The following is a 24,036-nucleotide window of genomic DNA, read 5'->3' on the forward strand; positions in this document are numbered from 1 at the left end:
GGGGGAACCAGCCAGGAGACAGGACACTCAGGTTACCACCACAACTCCCTCAACCCCTCCTTTCTGTAATGTATGCATGATGTTTCTGGGGGTGGGCTTGACCTAGAGGGTGGGGATTTCAAAAGTTTTTATAAGGTCTTGCACACCATCTTTCTGGGTCTTTCCTCTCTCCTGCAAGTGAGGGGAACACCCTGTTGCAACAGTTCAATCAAGGCCAAGCCTACAGGCTGCTGTTTTGCTCCAAGTTATCCTGGTTGGTGTCTTTACTTTTTGTCCAAGGGAGCCCTCGGATTTTTCCGGTAACAATGCGAATGATGCTCCTTGCTTGGGGCTGCTGTTTGCACAACTCAAATCTTAGAGTAGCAAATACCACCTGGCAGCCTGCTCTGGCATCAAGCAGGGAGAAGGTTCCCTTTCTTCCAGTTCTATGATTCCAGGCTATGGAGCAGCACCACCAGAATACCTGCCTGCCTTTTTAATTCTGTGTATGAAGCAAAGGCCTCCTTCCAAGAGAGTTCTGGAGCTGGCGTCCATCCAAGTTGTAGGCAGGCAGGCAAAAGACATACCCGTGGCCCCATCTCCCCCTCCCCAATAAAAAAGTACTGCATTTTTCGCTCTATAAGACGACCCAGACCATAAGACACACCTAGTTTTTGGAGGAGGAAAACAAGGAAAAAAATATTCTGAATCTCAGAAGCCAGAACAGCAAGAGGGATCGCTGTGCAGTGAAAGCAGCAATCCCTCTTGCTGTTCTGGCTTCTGGGATAGCTGCGCAGCCTGCATTCGCTCCATAAGATGCCCACACATTTCCCCTTACTTTTTAGGAGGGAACAAGTGAGTCTTATAGAGCAAAAAATACGGTATTTTCCTGGCACCCTTCAAAACTCTTTGACAAGCTGAAGGGAGCAGCAAAGATGAAGAATGAGTCCCCTGCAATGCAAGCGTCCCAGGAAGGCCCTGCTCTTTCACAGAAGGAAAATTAGCCAGCCAAGGTCTCCCCAAGTGACCACAGGAGCCTCTTCACAATGGGGGGGGGGGAGTTCATAGAATTGTACAGGCGGAAGGGACCCACGAGGGAAATGCAGGAATCACAACTGAAGTTCTTACGCAACCAGCCAAACTGCTGGACTTCGCCGAATTGGCAAAACTAACAGGAAGACAGGAATCGAGAGGATAAGATTTAATAAAAATAATGGGGGAAATTCATAATTTATTTAGGAGGCCATTGTAATCAAATTGAAACTTTAGCTGGACTCTGAGACTCACTTGTAATGTAACAAAAGTATGGATGATTTGAAAATTGAAATTTGGAGAATGCAAGCGCTCCAGCTGGAGAACAGCCTTGACCAAAGGGGTCCTGGGCTTTGAAGAGACTCGAACTCAGGACGCAAGGGGGAAACGTGCTAAGAGGAAGGCACGCTTGGCAAATCCACACCCTGATCAACTTCCAACCAGAAACCTCTGTCCCCATTGTGGAAGGATGTGTGGATCCAGAACCGGCCTCCACAGTCACTTACAGACTCATTGTTAAAACTGTTCATGGAAGACAATTTTACTCGGCTATGAGGGATCGCCAAAGAAGAAGAAGAATAAACATTATAATAAGGAACCATTCTAGGGGACGGGGGGGAAGTCAAGCAATTAAGAGAATCTCAAGAGACGATTATATAATTGTTGGATTGTAGATTTGTATTGATAGAAACAAAAAATATTTCAAAATAAAAATAAAGTTCTTATGCAACCTTTGGGCAATCCTGGAATGAACCGGCGGTGGCCGTGAGCAGCTCACAGGGGGCTGCTGCCTCTGCATTTCCAACTTGCCATCAACACACAGAAGCAAAAGTGTGAAGTTCCTTCATTTCGGCAATTGCAGGTGAGGATGTCAACACACAGGTGCCCTGTCTCCAGCTTGACTCTTCCTGGGGGGCAACGGACAAACCTTTCTAGGGAAATAGTGCCCGGCGGGTTTTCTGGGAGAGAGTCCCACGCACCTGCAAAGCAAGGGGGGCAACCGCCATCCCTCTGACTCTGGCTGCGTCAGGGACCCCGTCCGTGAGGCCTTTGGGGATTCGGAGGGCAGCAACTGCAGCAAGGCTTGTGAGATGCAGGTTCTGCCCCTTGTGAGAATCCCAAGATATCAGAGCGGCCTTGGCGGAGAAGGGGGGAGCCCAGGGCGCCTCTTCCTCTGGGACCCTCTGGCCAGCAGCCCCACGGCAGAGACCCCTGAGCCCTGGGGGTTGGGTTCCGCCACAAGGACCATTCCTCTCTGTGTTCCAGACTTTATTACAAACTTGTGGCCCAAGCCAAAGGGTTTCTGTCCAGCCTCTGGCCAGGAGGAGGGGAGAGGAGAGTGCCTCTAGGAGACCTTCGCCTTCCGCCTCTGGGTGACCCACAGAAGGAGGGAGAGGGCGATGGTGACGGCTCCCAAGGCCCCAAAGAAGAGCAGGTAGGGGAAGGTGCCCTGGAAAAGAAAGGTCAGTTAGGAAGACGTTTCTCCTCTTGGGGTAGCCCCCAAAGCCCCCCAACACCCGAGCCAGTCTGGGGAAGGCCGGCAGGGGGCAGCGCCTTAGACTGGGGGCTGCCGCTGGCCCTGGCTGGGTCGAGGGTCTTTTTGCGGAATGAGAGAATCATAAATTGGTTGAGTTGGAAGGGTCCCTGAGGGTCATATAATAATAATAATAATAATTTATACCCCACCCTCCCCGGCCAGAGCCAGGCTCAGGGCGCCTAACACCAGTAAAATCACAGTAAAAACATAATAGGGGAAAAAGAGAAGGGGGGCGGGAATCAATTTAAAATACAGGTTAAAATGCAATTTAAAATGCAGCCTCATTTTAATAGTAGCCGATAAATCAAGACCATAAGGGGAGGGAAACATAAGGGTCAGACTGAGTCCAGACCAAAGGCCAGGCGGAACAGCTCTGTCTTGAAGGCCCTGCGGAAAGATGTCAAGTTCTGCAGGGCCCTGGTCTCTTGGGACAGAGCGTTCCACCAAGTCGGGGCCAGTGCTGAAAAGGCCCTGGCGCAACCCCCTACAATGCAGGAATCTTTTTGTCCATCGTGGGGCTCGAACTTACGACCCTGAGCCGCCCACACAGCTGCAGGGCTGGGGCATGAAAAAAGCCGCTCTGCTCCAGTTTAGTAGCACAACCCCCCCCAGCCCCCTCTTTGCACCCCTCCTCTCAAACACAAAGCCCCCCACCCTCTGGGGCAGCTCACCTGGCGCAGGCACTTGTAGCCGTAGTGGGGGCTGGCGCAGAGGCACTGGGGCAAGCCGGGCCCGTTGGGGGCACACGAGGAGTCCTTTGGGCACAGGTGGCCTGCGGGAGGAAGAGGACAAGGGAGCGTGACTTCCCCCACATACTGCAGGTGAGGAATGCTTAAGAAGAGTCTGCGAGATCAGGCCAGGGGCCCAACTAGTCTAGCGTCTCGTCCTACAGTGGCCAAATACCCCAAAGAACCTCGGAGTCCAGGTAGACTGTCTCTGGACCTGGAGGTTCTAGAAGAAGAGAAGAGAAGCCCGCTGGGTCAGGCTAGGGGCAAATCCAGTCCAGCGCCCTGTTCTTACAGTGGCCGACCACGTGCCTGTTATGGGAAACCTGCACGCAGGATTCGACCAGCCTCCTTTCGGGCTCCCAGGGCCAGGCCAGGATGTCTCGGTGGTGGAGGCAATGAGACCCCCCCCCGGGAGCTCCCCAGGTCCTTGCAGGGCTCCCCTCTGTTCCAGCGAGGTCTGAGCAGAACGTCCCACACAAGGCCACAGGTCTTGTGCAGGAGAAGCTCCTGGCAGCTGGTGCCCCACGAGCCAGATGCATCTGCCCTCCCCTCCTGCAGCCCTTGGCAGGAACACAAAAGAGACGCGGGTGGCACTGTGGGTTAAACCACAGAGCCTAGGGCTTGCTGAGCAGGAGGTCAGCGGTTCGAATCCCCGCGACGGGGTGACCTCCCGTTGCTCGGTCCCTGCTCCTGCCAACCTAGCAGTTCGAAAGCACCTCAAAGTGCAAGTAGATCAATAGGTCCCGCTCCAGCGGGAAGGTAAACGGCGTTTCCGTGCGCTGCTCTGGTTCACCAGAAACGGCTTAGTCACGCTGGCCACATGGCCCGGAAGCTGTACGCCGGCTCCCTCGGCCAATAAAGCGAGATGAGCGCCACAACCCCAGAGTCGGTCAACGGCTGGACCTAATGGTCAGGGGTCCCTTTACCTTTAGCTGCCGCCATCCTTTCTAGAGTTGTTCCTCGAAAGAAACAGGCGGTCGCCTTGAGCAACTGGGCCATGTGGTATGAGGGATTCTGGGATGGCCCTGGACTCTGGACTGTTTGCCCTCCCCTGAGCTCTCTCAGCGCTGCTTGTGGCCTGATCTGAACACCAAACAGACACGGCACCATGCCCAGGTCCCAGGGTGGGTTGCTCTCGGCCCACAGGGCAGTTCTGGAACCCCTGGATGGTTCAGACCCCCCCCCCACCTCCCACTCCTGCACCTCAGGCTGTATCTCGAAGAATGCACAGCCATGTATTGTCAACCCTGAAGAAGGGAGAGCCCTGCCCAGGAAGACCCAGTGCTGGCAGCACTCAATGCACGTTGCGTGGCATTCACGCTCTCCTGGTGCAAAAGGGGTGTTGGAGGAGGAGGAGTGTGTCCCTTGGGTGCACCTTTGCGCTCAGCACGGCTCCAATTCCTACACTGTGGGGGTCGGGTGGGATTGCTATGAGGAATTATGAAATATGGAGCAAGCCATTGTGTCAGCCATGAAAGCATTGCTGTGACTGGGCTTGATTCATTGACAATAATTTCTGATTAAATCCCATAAGCCTCTGCATCTCTGCCCATCTTCTCTACTGTCCATTTTCTATGCCTGACAGGCATGTAAAGCATTCTAAATCACAGACTGGTGGCTTCACCAGGCCTCCTGAGCCATAAAGATAGGAGGTAACTTTGATGTAGCTTTCGTTAATCTTTAGCTAGATCTTAAGGGCCAGGAAGAGAGTTTACATGGAGATAGTAAATGCGTCTTTCTTTCCTGTGGGTTTATGAGCTCTGGGGGTACTAAATGCATTTCTACTTGGCTCCTGTTTATTTAAATTAACCACGTATGCATGCTCAAGTAGGAAATAGTTTCTTTGTAGTTAAAAGGATTTCTTCTGATCTGACTTTGTCCCACGTGGGGTTTTTGAAATGCTCAGAGGAAGTCTGATTGGTTCTTACAAACACTGTGTAAAAAGTTCTTTTGAGAATAAAACGACCTGGGCTAGAGGGTGGACAGGAATTATTATTATACGCACTCCTCCCAGAGTCTTGCTGGTCAAGCCTCGTGTGTATTCTATGAATCAGAGTCCAATCCTTCCTTGCTTTGGGAACGCAACACTTCACACAGCATCATCCTGCAGCTCCTTCACTGCGGCGGATATAGGAAGGACTTTGGTGGCTTCCCAAATCGATGCTTCCTGTGCCCCACAACTGCCCTGACACCCCCATTCCACATGAGGCTGCTCCTCCAGCACCCAAGCAGGCCAGCCCCTGCCCACCCCCTCCATACCGAGCCCCCCTGAGCCGTTGCAGGGGTTCCTCTGGCCGTGGCAGATCCGGCTGCTTCCTTGGACGGTGACGTTGTCCCAGCCTTCGTTGCCTCCAGGGCAGTCCAGCGTCAGGGGCAGAGCTCTGCGGATCAAGGGGAATTATGAATCTCACCAAGTCCGGGACTGGCTTCCCCCCAACTGTCCCAACAGCAGGACTTGGAAGCCATGTCCCAGGGGCCCGCCTTGCAGCAAGGGGCCACGGGAGCCACAAAAAACTTCCCGGCCACCACGAAGCTGCTGTTTCCCAGGAGGCAGCGGCACCAGGGGAACCCATCACCCTCGGGCACAGCTGGCACAGTCCAGGAGAAGCAGAAGTCCCCAGCCCAGCTCTCTACCCCACTCACAGGGTCTGCAGCTGGGTGAAGCCCCGGAAGGCGTCTTCAGGGAGAGGCTCCAGAGGGTTGTCGGTCAGGTCGCTGCATTGAGAAGGAGGAAGCAGAGTCAGGCCCGGCGCTCTGGTACGGAAACACAGGAAACGGCCTTTTGCAGAGTCAGGCCCACCGACAGGGTCTCTCCAGGCCAATGGGTCTCATACTTTTCCCCTTGGGCCACAGAATAAAAATTTGCTTTGGCTGCACCAACTTTTAAACTGGGAAGAAATACATTGGGAAATGAAAAGAAACTGCTCCTAGGAGTGCTTGATTTAGTATGTTTCCAAGCACAGTTCAAAGTGTTGGTGCTGACCTTGAAAGCCCTAAACGGCCTCGGTCCAGTATACCTGAAGGAGCGTCTCCACCCCCATTGCTCAGCCTGGACACGGAGGTCCAGCACCGAGGGCCTTCTGGCGGTTCCCTGCCTGCGAGAAGTGAGGTTACAAGGAACCAGGCAGAGGGCCTTCTTGGTGGTGGCGCCCGCCCTGTGGAACGCCCTCCCAACAGATGTCAAGGAAATCAAGAACTATCTGACTTTTAGACGACATCGAAAGGCAGCCCTGTTTACAGAAACTTTTAATGTTTGATGCATTACTGTGTTTTGATATTTTGTTGGGGGCCACCCAGAGTGGCTGGGGTATAAATAATAAATTGTTATTGTTATCATTATTATTATAGCATAGCACCACACCCTTTGAGAGCCACTGCTCCAGGGTTTGGGGCATGAAAGTTTTACCAGCCCTTCTTGCATCTGCCCTCCCCTGAGGTTGAACCCGAGGCCTTGTGCATGCACAGGGCACATTTTGGTGTGGCACTTTACATGGGCATCATTGCCCCCTCTGGGACTGGGCTACCGAAACCTCAGGGCAAGTGTATCACACTGAGGCATTATTTCTAGCCTGAAATGGAGCGCAGATGAACAACCCGGGAGAGGGTGCTTGAATACAAACCTCTGGCTCCCTTCCTAATACTTCCCTGTACAATGGAGCACCAAGACTGTGACTCAGCCCCATTCCAGGGCAGCCTAATCCCTGCATGGCGTTACGTGTGAGCAAGCAAATACAAAGCCAAGCAGAGACCAGAACTCTGTCACTCCAGCTCCCTCTGAGAAGGCGGGGGGGGGGGGGAAGGACAGGCGACTTCAGGTTAGGACCCAAGAGCTGAATCCGCCCCACCAATCCAGCCTGAACAAAGGAGCCTAAAGAGGGCTTGGAAGGCCAGAGAGTTCCACAGGCACCTGGCTGGCCACTGTGAGAGCAGAATGCAGGACTGGATCCAGCAGCCAGGCTCCTCTTAGGTGTTTATGGACTCACATGAGCAAAGCCGTGCTGGCCTCCTGGAAGCCGGAACACAGGTGCTGCAGCGAGCAGTTCCCCAGATCCAGCCTAGAGGGCAAAGAGAGAGGAGCGTCAGTTAACAGGAGCCCCCAGTCCCTGCTCTTCCTTCCCTCGCCCTCCAGCAGTTTTGGAGGGGGCATTATTTAAGGTTGGGGGTGAAGCAATAATATGGGGCTCACCCCAAACCTCAGCCACAGAGCCTCGCCCTTCCGTTGGGCCTTTGGAACAGCCGCCAACGAGGCAGCGTCAGGTCACAATCTGTTCCAGGCTTCCAAGCATAGAATGGTAGAGTTGGAAGGGACCCTGAGGGTCATCTAGTCCAACCAATTGCAATGCAGGTGTTCATCAGCCCCAGATGTTCATCAGCCCCAGCATCATACAGCCGTGCTGGCAGGGGCTGATGGGGGTGCTAGTCCCACAAATCTGGAGCATACCAGCAGTGCCAGATTACCAAATAGCCAGAGTAGACACCGGCCTATGTTCCCCATGACAACGGATAAAAATAATATTGATTTCATCCTCAAAGAATTTTTAATTTGGAAAAGAAATTCCCATTAACTCAGAAGCCTACATTATTGCAAGCCCCCCCCCCCCCGATTTTGACTGCCTAGGGGCCTCCACAGGGTTAATCCGGCACTGTGTATCAGGTTGGGGATAGATGCATCAGTCTTTTGGGGGCCACCTGAGAACATCATCTCTTCCCCAAGGGCCCACAAGAGATTTTCTACAATGCATCCAAGTCCAAGCGGTGATGTCGGATGAACATTTTCCTCCCTGCACCCCAGACAAGATGGCCAATTGTCAAGGGATGATGGGAGTTGTAGTCCAGCAACATCTGGGAGGCACAACATCTGTTACGCTTACCACCGTGAATGACAAGGCATTCACATCGGGCGACTGGAGCAGCTACCCTGCTGCCAGAATCTAAGGTCAGGGTGACAGGTAACATTTCCCAGGTGACTATCCCTTGGGAGCACACATGCCAGGCAGAGGTGCTGCAAGTGTGACCTGGGAGACCAGAGTTTGAATTCCCACTTAGCTGTGAAGATCACTGGATGAACCTTGGACCTGTCTCTCAGCCTAACTCAGGCTTCCTCACACTCGGCTCTCCATGTTTTTGGCCTACAACTCCCATGATTCCTAGCTAGCAGGACCAGCGGTCAGGGATGATGGGAATTGTAGTCTCAAAAATATCTGGAGGGCCGAGGTTGAGGAAGCCTGGCCTAACCCTACCTCACAGGGTTGTTGTGAGAATAAAATGGGGAGGGGGAGAACCAAGGCCTTCCTTGGAGGAAAAGGTGGGATATAAATAAAATAAATATTTATGCATTCTGTTCTTCAGGTATTTATTTATTAAATGTATATACTGCCCATCACTCAAGGATAAAGCTACTATTTGCAAAGCTAAGCAAGGTCTGGTGTAGGTTCAAATTGGATTGGGGCCTGCATGTTGACACTGCTGCACTGCTGGGGCTTGGACTAGATGATCCTTGGGAGCATAGCTGTCAACGTTTCCCTTTCTTTAAGGGAAATTCCCTTATTCCGAATAGGATTCCTCGCAAGAAAAGGGAGAAGTTGACAGCTGTGCTTGGGAGTCCCTTCCAGTTCTACAATTCTATGATTCTAAGACACAGCATAAAAGCAGAAGAGACTTAGAATCATAGATCCCGGAATAGTAGAGTTGGAAGGGACCCCAAGGGTCATCCAGTCCAAATTCCTGCGGGGCAGGAATCTCAACTAACTAAAGCATCCAGCACATAAAATCACACATTAACAGAGAGCAGCGCCCCGTCCCGGCACGCTGGCATCAGATTCGGTGACAGAGGTCTTCGTCCCTTCCTCCGTTAAAAACTGAATAATGTCCGGGAAGGGTCCCCTTTTCAAACACGGCCGGGATTCCCTTGGCTGCAGCCCCCGGGGCCGGACTCACCCCAGCACCACCGCGGCGGCAGCGGCCTCGCCTCCCGAGCAGCAGCAGCGGCCCCGCAGCCGAGCGCCCGGCCGGGAGGCGCACTGCGCGGCCACCGCGGAGCCGTTCCGCACGAGCCCCGGGCAGCAGCCTCCGCCGCACACCGCCGGCAGCCTCGCGTCCTTGCCGTCTCCCGCCGCCGCCGGGCAGATGCCCAGCCAGGGCAGCAGGAGCAGCAGCCGCAGCAGCAGCGGGAAGAGGCGCCTGGGCGCAGCCATGATGCGGCACGTGACCTCGGTTCGGGAGGCGTCACGTGAGCGGCAGAGGCCCCGCCCCTCGATCACGCCGCAGGCGCGTGCGCAGTCTCCCTTGGCCCGGAGAAGGGGCGGGGTCTGCGCTGGCCCAATTTGACCTCGGCGCGCGAGGAGAGGCGCGTTGCTGGATTCTGACAGGCCAGGCAGCCTCGTGTTCTCATGGTGGTCCAAAGACCCTGTGGAACTCGGGATCCAGCTAGACTGGCTCTGCCCCTGGAAGCTCCCCCCCCCCCGAGGGAGGGCAGAAGAAGAAAGAGCCTGCAGCAGGATCAGGCCCAGGGGGGACAACACCACCCTATATATATGGTGGTGTTGTCCCCCCTGGGCCTGATCCTGCTGCAGGCTCTTTCTTCTTCTGACTTCCCTCGGGGAGGAGCTTCCAGGGGCAGAGCCAGTCTAGCCCTATATATATATACCACCCTATATATATATATGTATTGTTGTTCTTGAGTCCTTTAGTGGTGTCCGCCTCTTCGTGACCCCCTGGACCAGAGCACGCCAGGCCCTCCTGTCTTCCACTGCCTCCCCCAGTTTGGTCAAACTCATGCTGGTAGCTTCGAGAACACTGTCCCACCATCTCGTCCTCTGTCGTCCCCTTCTCCTTGTGCCCTCCATCTTCCCCAACATCAGGGTCTTTTCCAGGGAGTCTTCTCTTCTCATGAGGTGGCCAATGTCTTGGAGCCTCAGCTTCAGGATCTGTCCTTCCAGTGAGCACTCAGGGCTGCTTTCCTTCAGAATGGATAGGTTTGATCTTCTTGCAGGCCATGGGACTCTCATGAGTCTCCTCCAGCACCAGAATTCAAAAGCATCCATTCTTCAGCCTTCTTGATGGTCCAGCTCTCACTTCCATACATCACTACTGGGAAAACCAGAGCTTGAACTATACGGACCTTTGTTGTCAAGGTGATGTCTCTGCTTTTTAAGATGCTGTCTGGGTTTGTCATCGCTTTTCTCCCAAGAAGCAGGCGCCTTTTAATTTCCTGACTGCTGTCACCAACTGCAGTGATCATGGAGCCCAAGAAAGTCAAATCTCTCACTGCCTTCAATATAAACATTTATAAATATGCACAAGCATGCATTACTCTCATATTGCAAAAACACATTGAGCACCTATATTTGCAGCACACCCAAAAGTAACAGAATCTGTGCATCCAAGCAGAGTGCTCTGAATAATGGCATTCTTATTTTCTGCCTTGCATGGTTCCTGGGTGAGCAATACTCAGTGGGCAAACTGAAATGAATAAACATGGTTAACTTAAGTCAAGGGGAAATGTGAATTAAATTGGAGGGGGGATATGGGATGCCTGGTTGTGCATCCACAGTAGTGGCCAGAAGAGGAAAGACTGCAGGGAGAGGAATCGTCTTGGTGCTTCTGCAGCAGCAGAACCGACGCCTTCATCTGCCTCAGCTGCAACTAAACATGCCTTTCCTGTTTCGGTTTCTACAGCCACAGCAGGAAATGCAACCTTCTAATGGTTTGAATTTACCCCTGGAAGAACACTCCTCCTTTGTCTCCTGAGATAGACAGATGCCAACCTGTGGCACCCGCCCTGTGGAACGCCTTCCCATCAGATGTCAAGGAAATAATCCGCTATCTGAATTTTAGAAGGCATCTGAAGGCAGCCTGTTGAGGGAAGTTTTTGATGACTGATGTTTTAATGTACAGTGGTACCTCAGGTGCAGTACTTATTTTGTTCTGGAGGGCTGTAGTTAACCTGAAACTGTGTGGTGTAGTGGTTAAGAGCGGTAGTCACGTAATCTGGGGAACCGGGTTCGTGTCTCCGCTCCTCCACCTGCAGCTGCTGGGTGACCTTGGGCCAGTCACACTTCTCTGAAGTCTCTCAGCCCCACTCACCTCACAGAGTGTTTGTTGTGGGGGAGGAAGGGAAAGGAGATTGTTAGCCGCTTTGAGACTCCTGAAGGGGAGTGAAAGGCGGGATATCAAATCCAAACTCTTCTTCTTCTTCTTCTTCTTCTTCTTAACCTGAAGCACCACTTTAGCTAATGGGGCCTTCTGCTGCTGCTGTGCCACTGCAGCCCAATTTCTGTTCTCATCCTGAAGCTGTTAACGGAAAAATCTGAGGGCTCCCTTGGACAAAAACAAAGACACCAACCAGGATAACTTGGAGCAAAACAGCAGCCTGTAGGCTTGGCCTTTATTGAACTGTTGCAACAGGGTTCCCTTCCCTTGCAAGAGAGAGGAAAGACCCAGAACAATGGGCTGCAAGACCTTATAAAAACTTTTGAAATTCCCCTCCTCTAGGTCAAGCCCACCCCCAGAAACATCATGCATACATTACAGAAAGGAGGGGTTGACATCATGCATACATTACAGAAAGGAGGGGCTGAGGGAGGAGTTGTGGTGGTAACCTGAGTGTCCTGTCACCCAGCTGGTTCCTCCTTTCCCCCTCCCCATGAGTACTTTCCAGGTGACAATGGGGAGTTTGCAGTTTCCTGCCCCCAGAGGGAAGATCTGATCATTGTCCTTTGTTTCAGCCTGTGGTGAATCCACTGTTCTTTGTGATTTTGATTGTCTTCTGTCTGGGATTATCAGGGTTGACATAGCAACTGGGCAGGGCTCCTGTGGATGTGCTGGGATGGTGAAGGGATTATGGCTGACCAGAAACCAAGCACCCCCCTTTGATAGTCCTTGTCACATGGAGTAAAAAATGGAACAGTGCAAATCCGATGTATGGTTGATTTTCTATGAATTTATAACAGAAATGTGGCGTATGTAGTGTGTGAGTGTGAGTGTGTGTGAAGTTTGTGGAAACAGAATGATTGGGGTGGGGGGGGTTCCTGCTACAGGTGCGATGCAGCTGCCCCAGGGCTCTTCCTGCTTTCTGAGGAGTCCTGCATGGAGCCTCCAGGGCCAGAGCCAGTCTACCTTAGAGCGGCAAAAGGCGCTCTCCTCCTGCCTGGGGCGCCTGGGTGCCACTGTGGGCGCAGGATCCTGGGCCGGATGGGTCCCCTTTGGCTCCATGCAGCTGCCTTGGGGCTCTTCCTGCATGGAGCCTCCAGGGCCAGAGCCAGTCTACCTTAGAGGCTTGTTAGCCTGTCCCGGGCCCGGGGAGGCTGCTGCTCCCTGGCCAGCTCTGGCCCTGCCTGACTTGAGCCCTGGCCCCAGAGGCCCTCCAGCCCCCCCCCCGCCCTGCCTCTCCCCCTCTCGGCTCCTCTGCCTCCTTCTCCGGCCCCCCGGCTCCCCCCAAGGAGACCTCCCAGCTGGCCAGGCAAGGGTGAAGAGCAGCGGAGCCGCCCTCCTAGAGGGGACCGGAAGGGAGGGGCGGGTCTTCCTCTGGCCTCCTCCTCCTCCTGCGGTGAGTCTCCTCTCTCCCCTCGCGGTCCTCTGGGGGGGGGGGAGGCCGGCCTTGGCCAAGGGGGGGGCTGGGGGCTGGACTGCAACTCCCCTCATCCCGGAGCCCTGGCCTGGCTAGCGGGGGGGGGGAGGTGGAGTCCCCCAGCTGGAGATGCTGCACTGAGGACCCGGCGGGTCACCCCCCTTCCAGCTCCGCCGGGAAACGGGGAACTGCAGCCCAGATCTGCCTCCCCCAGACCGAGGAGGAAGCCTTGGGGACTCGGAGGGGACCCAAAGGACATCTAGTCCTGCTCTTGAGTCCTTTAGTCGTGCCCGCCTCTTGGTGACCCCCTGGACCAGAGCAGGCCAGGCCCTCCTGTCTTCCACTGCCTCCCTCATGCTGGCAGCTTCAAGAACACTGTCCCCCCATCTCGTCCTCTGTCATCCCCTTCTCCTTGTGCCCTCCATCTTTCCCAACATCAGGGTCTTTTCCAGGGAGTCTTCTCTTCTCAGGAGGTGGCCAAAGTCTTGGAGCCTCAGCTTCAGGATCTGTCCTTCCAGTGAGCACTCAGGGCTGATTTCCTTCAGAATGGAGAGGTTGGATCTTCTTGCAGTCCATGGGACTCTCCAGAGTCTCCTCCAGCACCAGAATTCAAAAGCACCCATTCTTCGGCAATCAGCCTTCTTTATGGTCCAGCTCTCACTTCCATACATCACTACTGGGAAAACCATGGCTTTCACTATACGGACCTTTGTTGCAAGGAGATGTCTCTGCTTTTTAAGATGCTGTCTAGGTTTGTCATTGCTTTTCTCCCAAGAAGCAGGCGTCTTTTAATTTCGTGGCTGCTGTCACCAACTGCAGTGATCATGGAGCCCAAGAAAGTAAAATCTCTCACTGCCTCCATTTCTTCCCCTTCTACTTGCCAGGAGGTGATGGGACCAGTGGCCATGATCTTAGTTCTTTTGATGTTGAGCTTCAGACCATATTTTGCGCTCTCCTCTTTCACCCTCATTAAAAGGTTCTTTAATCCCTCCTCACTTTCTGCCCTCAAGGTTGTGTCATCTGCATATCTGAGGTTGTTGATATTTCTTCCGGCAATCTTGATTCCGGATTGGGATTCATCCAGCCCAGCCTTTTGCATGATGAATTCTGCATATAAGTTAAATAAGCAGGGAGACAATATACAGCCTTGTCGTACTCCTTTCCTAATTTTGAAAGTCCAGCCCCCTGCAATGCAGGAATCTCTGCTCAGTTCCCTATTGCAGGCGGCCCTCCACTTTTTCCCCAGAGACCTCCAAGGAAGGAGAGGCCGCCATCTCTCCTGGGGGTGACAGGGCCAAACAGCTCTTCGCTTTTTCCAAATGCTTAGTCGGAATCTCCTTTCTGCAGGAGGGGGGCTCAGGAGGTCTTGCCATCCAAGAGGAGAGGCCATGGTGGGAAGGAGAGGCAGGGTGGCCTAATGGTTAGAGGAGAGCAATCGGGAGACCCTCTTTCAGCCCCCTCTGCTCAAGCTCCAATTCCCCAAGGCCCCTGGCAAGGAGTTCCCTGTTCAACCACTCTAGGAATTGCGGGAGAGGGCGCTTTCCTGTCCACTCACCGCATCCTGAACAAACTCCGGTTCCCAGGATTCTTGGGAGGAAGCCATAGCTCTTGAAAGGGCTCTGGTCCTGCTTGGCAGATGCACCACGGGGTCCGGGGTCTTCTTATGGGCTTTATAATAATAATAATTTATACCCAGCCCATCTGGCCGGGTTTCCCCAGCCACTTTGGGGGGCTTCCAACAAAAGATTAAAAATACTTTAAAACATTAGTGAGTAAAAACTTCCCTAAACGGGGCTGCCTTTAGAAACAAGGATCTTAGGAATAATAGGCCCAAATAAATAGGCTGCCTTCTTCTTTCATTTGTGCATCACAAAATGGGCAGAGATCTCGGCAGCCCGGGGTCAGGATGGGGGCTCTTGGTTCGTGAATGGATTTAAACCAAACCAGGAACAAAGAGGAAGGAGGCCAGAAGTGAGTGAGAGCAGTCCCTGTGACCCCCCAAGCGCCAGGTCAGGAGCGCCTCTGGCTGGGCGGAGATGCAGCCTCCTCGAGAGTCATTTTCCTCCTCTGCCTTTGAAGTCTCTGGGTGAAGGCGGGAGGAGCTGGTGATTGACAGCCCAGCCAGGCCGGAGTGGGGGTGCAGTTCCCCCGAAAGGCCACCAGGGGGCCGGAGCCTCTCTCTCTCTCTGATTGGCTGCCCAGCCAGCCAGTCAAAGGGGGCGGAGCCAGCACTTTGGGCGGGAAAAGAAAAGGCGCTGTTTCTGAGGGAGTTTTGAGTCAGGGATGATGATGATGATGATGATGATGATGATATTGTCCTTTCTTGCCCTCTTGTCTGGCTGGCCTCCTCCCCCAGCCACTCTGGGCAGCTTCCAGCTCATATAAAGCCATAATAAAGCGTTGAGCCTGAAAAGCGAAGCTTCCCCAACGAGGGCCTTCAAGTGAGACAGGGAGGCAGAAATAGGGATTGGGACCCAGGCCTGGACGGAGGGAGAAGTGGCTCTGGATGGAGCCTCTCGGAGGAGAAGCTGGTCTCTGGCCAGAGGAAGAGCCTGTGGGGAAGGCAGGCAGAGAGACGGATGGACGGACAGGCGTCCCATGGGGGGCTGAGTCTGGGGCAGGAGAGGGAGAAGCCGGGGGAAGACCCTCTGAACCAGAGCTGCCCACTTTCAGATTGGAAAAGAAGGGATCCGCAGCCTCGAAAAGAAGGGATCCGCAGCCTCGAAAAGAAGGGATCCGCAGCCTCGAAAAGAAGGGATCCGCAGCCTCGAAAAGAAGGGATCAGCAGCCTCGAAAAGAAGGGATCCGCAGCCTCGAAAAGAAGGGATCAGCAGCCTCGAAAAGAAGGGATCAGCAGCCTCGAAAAGAAGGGATCCGCAGCCTCGAAAAGAAGGGACCCACAGCCTCCCCTGTCCCAGGGACAGTCGACGGGAGATCTAACAATCCGGGATGGCAGCGGGAAGCGGCGCTGGAATAAGGGAATTTCCTGCAAAAAAGGGGAGGTTGACAGCTATGGTCTGACCGGGGTCTCCTTCTTCCCACCAGGAGGGGAGAGGTCTTCCCGAAGGAGAAGGGGATCCCGAGGTCGGTGATCTTCTTTGGAAAGACCTGAGAGAGTCGGGTCAAGGACGAAAAGCTCCCTTCTCTGGAGGCAAAGAATGAGGCGGCGCCCAAAGCTTTTCACGGAAACGTCTGCCATTACTAGGGAAAGGAGCAGCAAGGCCAGGAAGCATTTGGCCCCCTCTTTGCCCCCCCTCAACATCTCCCTCAATGGAAGAACCGATTTGGAGAGACGCTGTGCCTGTACTACTGTGTTTAGGCCTCTGACATCTTTTCGTTTAGTTGAAGAATAGCTTAACTTCCACCTGAAAGAATGCCTCTCCTGACCCAACTTTCTCTCACCAACATTTTGTGTTTTAAAAAAAAGCTTTTCTGGTTTGACCAACTCCTGCCTCAGACTGCAAATCACGAGGTTTTCCCTCACGCAAGACGCCCCCCCCCTTCAGCATCCTGTGGCAAAGGGTAGAAATTTGGTGGGGCCACGATAATGAGTGAGTCTGCGACATATGATTTGGTGCTTAGCGGTGGGCTCTGCTCCAGAGGCTCCTCAGAGATTGGGGTCCCAGTGAACCCCTCATGTCAGCACCTTGAACGGAGCCCCATTGTTGTGGGGACTCAGTGAGGAGGGGTAGAAATGCCATCAATAAAGGGAGCCCAGCCAATCATCTGGGAGCTGCCAGATGGGTCTGGCATGACGTGTTTTCGAGAAACCCCTGCTGGGCCTTGGTAATCACAGCATCCTTTTCTCAGTCCTCACAGACTGACGGTTTAATGATCTCTTCTAGGACCTTCCCTGGTTGCCTGGTATCAATCTCAAGCTCACCAGTCAGTAGTTTTTCCTGTGTTTGAAGATGGGGACAACATTTGCCCCCCTCCAGTCTGCAGGAGCCTCTCCTGTTCTCCAAGAATCCTCAGAGCTCTAGATGAAGGCTCTGAGATTACATCCCCAAGCTCCTTCAGTACCTTGGATGCAGCTCAGCAGGTCCTGGAGATCTGAATTCACTTGAAGAAGCCAGGTGTCCAGTTACTCCCTCTTTTCCGATCCTGGACTGCAGCTCCCTCCTTACATCATTTCTTCTTTGATTACTAGGCTGGGCATCACTTTCCTTATGCAGCCACACTGTTTTCCTTAGATGCTTCTCACTTTTATTTCCTGTTGGCACTGCCTGCATTTGGGCCTTCAACCTTGAAGAAGCTCCCATTTCTTTCAGTATTTCAGAACATAGGATCTCGCCCAGTATCTCCTTAGGCCTTCTTAAATTGCCCGCCTTAAAGTGAATTCCTGACTACACTCATCTTTCGTTTCCCTCTGTCTCAGGGGAGGACATGATCACTTCCTCCCAGGTTTCCCAGTACTTCCACTTGGTTGATCAGTTCCCATCTGTGGTTGAGGACTAGATCCAAGACAGATGATCCCCTTCTTGTTTCTTCCACCTTCTGGGTCATGAAATTGTCAGTGAGGCAATTCTGCATGGTCACTTTCCTTAGATCAGGGCTAGACGCTTCCTTCTCTCTCTTCTTCCTTTTTTCCTGTCAATGAAGGTTCAGAGTCAGGGCAGTGGTGCAGTCCAGCCCTGGTTCCTAGCAAGACTCATCCACGCTTCCTCAGGAAACATTTCTCTTCTCCTGACCATGTATCAGTCTGATAACAGACCAATATGTTTGCTTTGTAGGCTTTGCTAGCACCTCTAAATCGGACCATCAGAACTTGGCAGAATACGAAAGGATTCCTTCGGATCTCTTGGAGGCTTCATGAGAGCCCAGATGGATGAGCAAGACTCAGCTGGCCCTGAAGCAGGAGGAGGCCCTGCCCTCCAAACTGGGAGCAGTGGGGGATTATGGGAAAACTCAGTGCAGAAGATCCCGGGTGAGGAGGACACCCTCTGCTCAGAGGTGGAGAGCCAGCAGTTGAGGCAGTCCGGCTCTCAGGAGGCCAAAGGACCCCGAGAGGCTTGCGGCCGACTCCACCACCTTGACTGTCGGTGGCTGAAGCCAGAAAGTCATACGAAAGCTCAGATGTTGGACCTGGTGCTCTTGGAGCAGTTCCTGGCTGTCCTTCCGCTGGAGATGGAGACCTGGGTGAGGGAATGTGGAGCAGAGACCAGTTCCCAGGCTGTAGCCCTGGCCGAAGGTTTCCTCCTGAGTCAGGCAGAGGAGAGGAAGCAGGCAGAGCAGCAGGTGAGAGAGACTTTCCTCTGGAAACTCCCAAGGGGCTCCAAGCAAGACAGGGAGCCTTCCAAGATGCTCTCCTGACGGCTCGCCCTCTTTGGAGAAGCAAGGGATGAGATCTGCTCCCCTAAAGTGTTTGCGCCGATCATTCCTTTTCTAACCCTTCTCCCCATTCTCTGTTTTGAAACCTTCTTACTCTTTCAGGGAAAGGATCTCTTTGCGGAAATGGGCCTGGATTCCTGTGAGGCAGAAAAGACTCAATTGGACGCCAGAGGGAGACCACTGGGTAAGGAGGAACTCGTCTTTCTTCTCATTCTGTGGATCTTGAAACTAATCTTTGGGTTCTGTTCATCTTTAGGGGGGGAGGCACTTGGGGCCAAGAGCCCAAAGGAGGGCAGATGTATTTTGAAGAACCAAAATTTGAAATGGGTACAATGTCAAAATGCACTCAACAAGCAAGACCTTTTCCATGGCACATCTATGGCACTTATCTCTAAGTTCTGAACCTCTAGTTACAAGTAGGTAGCCGTCTTGGTCAGCCATGGTTGGAAAAAGAAAAAAAATTCCTTCCTGTAGCACCTTAGAGACCAGTTTGTTATTGGTATGAGCTTTCGTGTGCATGCACACTTCTTCAGACACACTGAAACAGGTTTCTGAAAGAGACTTCTGTTTCAGTGTGTCTGAAGAAGTGAGAGACGCAGGAGCTAATGGCTTCCCTTTGACTTTTGTCTCTCGCAGGTGACCAAAGGATGCCCCCCAGACCTCCTCATCCATCTTTTCATGAGAACGGAGGAGAAGCAGCAGCTGTGGAAACAGATCTGGTATGGGGAAAGAGCTTTGTGGGGAAAGAGTCAGAGGAGTGGGGCAGCCAGGGAGCCTCTGGGCCGGAAAGAATTTCTCCTCCTCTTGGCTTCTGTCAAAGCCTCTGTCCTGAACAAAGATGGACAGTGCCATTCAAGGAAGGCTTATGTGCTGACAGGAATGAACAGCCATCTCTCCTTAACTGGGATTCGGAATGTCACTATTTTTATGATTTATCAGTAGCTGCAGTTATATTTCTATATGGATCTAATCAGGCTTCTAAGCAGTTGAGAAGCTTCCAAGAAGTTGAGAAGCCATAGCAAACAGTGGCCGGGATTCACCTCAGCAGCCCCATCAGCTGAAGAAGGGGAATCCCCTCCTCCCCCTCTTTGTGCCCCCATGAGCCCCTTGAAGTTGGCTGTAGGGCAGAGGGAGGGTCCCATCGCCCCCCAAGCATCGCACAGCGGGAGTAGAGAAGGGAGCATTCTGTCTGGCAGACAGGAATACTTCCACAGACAGAATAATTTGAAGAACAGCATGCGGAGTTCCACCCATGCACACAAAGATTATTACCCATCATTAGAATGCACAGTAAAATAAATCAGTTGAAATGCTAAAACAGGCATCCAGACCTAAAACGTGCAGCCAAATAATCCCATGAAAAGAACACAACAAGGAATGGGCAGAAAACAACTGAGCAATGTATAGTGGATAATCTTTGTGCTGTCTCAAAAGAGGACCTTTTTCCTTTTCCTTCAGGGTCCTCTGTGCTTTGAAGATGTCGCTGTGTATTTCACAGAGGAGGAGTGGGCGTTGCTGGATCCTGACCAGAGAGCTCTGCATAAGGAAGTCATGGAGGAGAATCATAGGATTGTGGACTCTCTCAGTAAGGATTCCTGCTGGACTATAATATATGTTTTGAAATACACACACACACCCATACCCACACACCCCTACCTCCACCTGTGAGAATCCTGCAATATTTTGATGGCGCTTGACAGCATCTGGGATTCTCCTTCCCCCATCTCACCTTGAATCTACTGTTCTGTCTGCAAATATTCTTGCCCCACATATGCCTTTTTAAACCATGACCAGGCTGCTCTGAGCTGTCCAGACCTTCTTGAATGTAACCTTCCATGTGTTGGCAGAAGAAGTAGCAGCTTCTGTGAGGTTTTGTGTTTTTGCTTCGGTCACTTTCTGGTTGACCAAAGAGACAACTGGCCTTGCAGATGGAGGAGATTCCATGATTAGGCCAAACAAGATCCTTCCCGGAAGATGCCAATCTGTTTGAATCTCAGGTTCCCATCAATCTGTGTGTCAAGGAGAGTCAACAAAGGCAGTGAACCCTGTAGTAAGACCTCAGATCTAAGTCCCTTCCGTTCTTCATCGATCACAAACATTCATTAGCAGTCTTCCATAATTTGGGGCTCTATTTCTTCCTGAGGCTCTAATCTGTTTCTCTCTTTGATGCAGGTGGAGATGGATTAGAAATTATGAACAAGGGGAACCGTGACAACATTCACACAGTGGGGAAGTTGTATAAATATTTGGAGTGTGGAGAGAGTTATAGTCTGAGCTCCCAGTCTACTTCACATAAAATATATCCTATTGGGAAGAATCGTTATTGGTACTTGGAAGATGGTAAGACGGTTCGTCAGAAGACATTTCTCACTTTCCCTAAAAGAACTCACAGCAGGGAGAAACCCCATCAGTGTTTGGAATGTGGGAAGAGGTTCAGTCACAGGGCTGTGCTCAAGGCCCATCAAAGAAGTCATACAGGAGAGAAACCCTATAAGTGCTTGGAATGTGGAAAGAGCTTCAGGCAGAAAGCTAAGCTCACAGATCATCAAAGAATTCATACAGGGGAGAAACCATACAAGTGCTTGGAATGTGGAAAGAGCTTCAAACTGAAGAGACATCTCACTTATCATCAAGCAATTCATAGTCAGGAGAGACCATATCAGTGCTTGGAGTGTGGGAAGAGCTTCAGGGAGAAATCTAAGCTCACTTCCCATCAAAGAATTCATACAGGGGAGAAACCATACCAGTGCTTGGAGTGTGGGAAGAGCTTCAGTCAGAGGGGTCATCTCACTTCCCATCAAAGTATTCATACAGGGAAGAAACCATATCAGTGCTTAGAATGTGGAAAGAATTTTAGTCGGAAGGATACCCTTACTTCACATGAAAGAATTCACCGAGTGGAGAAACCATATAAATGCTTGGACTGTGGAAGGGGCTTCATTAAGGGCTGCCAGCTCACTTCCCATCAAACAATTCACACTGGGGAGAAACCCCATCAGTGCTTAGAATGTGGGAAGACCTTCACTCGCAAGAATAGTCTCACTTTCCATCAAAAAATTCATACAGGGGAGAAACCATATCAGTGCTTGGAATGCGGAAAGAGCTTCAGGAAACAGGTCCACCTCACTTCCCACCAGAGCATTCATACAGGGGGAAAACCATATCAGTGCTTGGAATGCGGAAAGAGCTTCAGGGAGAAATCTAAGCTCACTTCCCATAAAAGAATTCATACAGGGGAGAAACCATATCAGTGCTTGGAATGTGGGAAGAACTTCACTAGCAAGAATAGTTTCACCTCCCATCAAAGAATTCATACAGGGGAGAAACTATATCAGTGCTTGGAATGTGGAAAGAGCTTCAGGCAGAAAGCTAAGCTCACAGCCCATCAAAGAAGTCATACAGGCGAGAAACCATATCAGTGCTTGGAATGTGGAAAGAATTTTAGTCGGAAGGATACCCTTACTTCACATGAAAGAATTCACCGAGTGGAGAAACCATATAAATGCTTTGAATGTGGAAGGGGCTTCATTAAGGGCTGCCAGCTCACTTCCCATCAAACAATTCACACTGGGGAGATACCCCATCAGTGCTTGGAATGTGGAAAGAGCTTCAGTCACAAGCAGGGTCTCACTTCCCATCAAAGAATTCATACAGGGGAGAAACCGTATCAGTGCTTGGAATGTGGAAAGAAGTTCACCTGGAAAAAAACTTTCACTTCCCATCAAAGAATTCATACAGGGGAGAAACCGTATCAGTGCTTGGAATGTGGAAAGAGCTTCAGTCACAGGCCGGGTCTCACTTACCATCAAAGAATTCATACAGGGGAGAAACCGTATCAGTGCTTGGAATGTGGAAAGAGCTTCAGTCACAAGCAGGGTCTCACTTCTCATCAAAGAATTCATACAGGGGAGAAACCATATCAGTGCTTGGAATGTGGAAAGAGCTTCAGTAGGAAGAGAAGTCTGACTTGCCATCAAAGAAGGCATACAAGGTATGAACCCTATAAATGCTTGGAGTGTGGAAAGAGTTTCAGTCAGAAGGACCATCTCATATCCCATCAAAGTATTCATACAGGGGAGAAGCCATATCGGTGCTTGGAATGTGGAAAGAGCTTCAAATGGAAGAAAAGTCTCACTTACCATCAAGGAACTCACAGCAGGGAGAATCATGGTATTTGAAGATGGGTCTCCTATCCCCTCTCAATCTCCTCTTTTGCAGACTAAGCCTACCCAGCTCCTTCTATCGTTCCTTAAAAGGCTTGGTTTCCAAATGCTTGATTATATTGGTCACCCTTCTCTGCACAGATTCCAACTTATCAATATCCTCCTTTGATTGTGACATCCAGAATTGAGCACAGGACTCCAGGTGTGGTCTGACCAAGGCAGAAGGGAACATAGTCTTACTTCCCATGACCTGGACATTAGACGCCTGTTGAGATAGCCTAAAATAGCATTAGCTTATTTTGCTACTGACTCACCTTGTTGACTCACGTTAAGCTTTTGGTGTCCTAAGACCCTTAGATCCTTTTCACATGTGCTGCTGGCAAGCGTGGTGTTTCCCATAGAATCATAGAATTGTAGAGGTCTAATGGTCTTAGTGGACCACAAGCTAAACATGATTCAATCGTCTGATGGCATCCAGCATGGAAGGAGTGCCTCCGTTTTTTAGCATTTTTAGTTTTAGGGTTCCACTGCGGGAGGCAGTGGAAGACAGGAGGGCCTGGCGTGCTCTGGTCCAGGGGGTCACGAAGAGGCGGACACGACTCAATGACTCAACGACAAGCAGTCTCTGCTCTTTTTGCCTTCCCTGGGAGGAAGGCTGAGTGGATGTCTGAAACTCAATGTCAACCTGAAACTCAGTCCAGATAAGACTGAGGCAGTTAGTGGGTGGTGCCCTAGACCAGATGGGTGGGAGATGGCCTGCTCTTAAAAGAAATTAAATTGGTTTTACATAAAGTTATACATAATAACTGTAACCTTTCCAAAACATACACAATATCAAGGTTCTTTCAAACCTTCAGACCTTCCCCCACATGGGTTCCAGTTCTAAAGAGGTTATCTTTTCCCTTTTCCCTGCATCTTTTACCATTATCCATCTCTTATGTAACCATAGTAACCAAAGTTGAGTTCACATTGCAAGTGTCATTGCATCCCTGCCCGTGATTTTAACTGTCTACAGTATCTGTCAAGTATACTGTCAAGTATACAATAAAATTATTCCAGTCTTTTAAAAATACTTGTTCTTCCTGGTTTCTGATCTTTCCCCTTAGTCTCGCCATTTCTGCGCATTCCATCAGTTTGGTCTGCCGCTCTTCCTTAGTCGGTAGAATCAGAATCATAGAATCATAGAGTTGGAAGAGACCACAAGGGCCATCGAGTCCAACCCCCTGCCAAGCAGGAAACACCATCAGAGCACTCCTGACATATGGTTGTCAAGCCTCTGCTTAAAGACCTCCAAAGAAGGAGACTCCACCACACTCCTTGGCAGCAAATTCTTCACCTTCTTTCCATCTCTGGGCCAGAAACATTCCCGCTGCCGTCATTCCGTACGTAAACAGTCTTATTTCCTTTGGGAATTCATCACATATATTATATTATAACAGAGAAGCCTCTGGTTTTCTGACAAAGGGTGAGGGGAGAGACTCCATCAGGCAAGGCCTCCTTCCACCTGCCTTGCCCACCCTCTGCTACTCAATGTGTATTGTATTGTTTTGTCTACTGTGGCTTGTCGTTGTTTTATTGATTATAGTTTAGATATTATTGTAACTGTTAGGTGGATTTCTGTTTAACTTTTATATGTTATTATTATGTTATACTATTCTAATTAATGGTTGAATGTTGCTATTTTGATGTACGCTGCCC

The 24,036-nt window shown here is 51.4% G+C and overlaps 2 protein-coding genes across 5 annotated transcripts; one reads left to right on the forward strand and one right to left on the reverse strand.

The window, feature by feature from the left end:
• Positions 1-1,193: 1,193 nt before the first annotated feature.
• Positions 1,194-9,480, reverse strand: ATRAID (all-trans retinoic acid induced differentiation factor). Its single transcript, XM_082217952.1, has 6 exons — positions 9,214-9,480; positions 7,260-7,331; positions 5,920-5,991; positions 5,536-5,657; positions 3,220-3,320; positions 1,194-2,461 (listed from the first exon to the last, which is right to left on the reverse strand). The coding sequence occupies exons 1-6, from the start codon at positions 9,468-9,470 to the stop codon at positions 2,357-2,359; spliced, it is 729 nt and encodes a 242-aa protein (XP_082074078.1). The 5' UTR covers positions 9,471-9,480; the 3' UTR covers positions 1,194-2,356.
• A 4,957-nt stretch (positions 9,481-14,437) lies between these two features.
• Positions 14,438-23,408, forward strand: LOC309529379 (uncharacterized protein). Of its 4 annotated transcripts, none has more exons than XM_082217452.1 (6): positions 14,438-14,853; positions 17,578-18,082; positions 18,278-18,359; positions 18,812-18,894; positions 19,634-19,760; positions 20,348-23,408. In XM_082217452.1, the coding sequence occupies exons 2-6, from the start codon at positions 17,657-17,659 to the stop codon at positions 22,351-22,353; spliced, it is 2,724 nt and encodes a 907-aa protein (XP_082073578.1). In that variant the 5' UTR covers positions 14,438-14,853; positions 17,578-17,656; the 3' UTR covers positions 22,354-23,408. The 4 variants fall into 4 exon arrangements, with proteins under 4 accessions (XP_082073578.1, XP_082073576.1, XP_082073577.1 ...); XM_082217450.1 differs by lacking the exon at positions 14,438-14,853 and adding an exon at positions 15,535-16,886 and having other exon boundaries at positions 17,455-18,082; XM_082217451.1 differs by lacking the exon at positions 14,438-14,853 and adding an exon at positions 15,535-16,395.
• The last annotated feature ends 628 nt before the right edge of the window (positions 23,409-24,036 follow it).

The sequence above is a fragment of the Podarcis vaucheri genome, assembly GCF_965113315.1.
Source record: "Podarcis vaucheri genome assembly, chromosome: 3".
NCBI lineage: Eukaryota > Metazoa > Chordata > Lepidosauria > Squamata > Lacertidae > Podarcis > Podarcis vaucheri.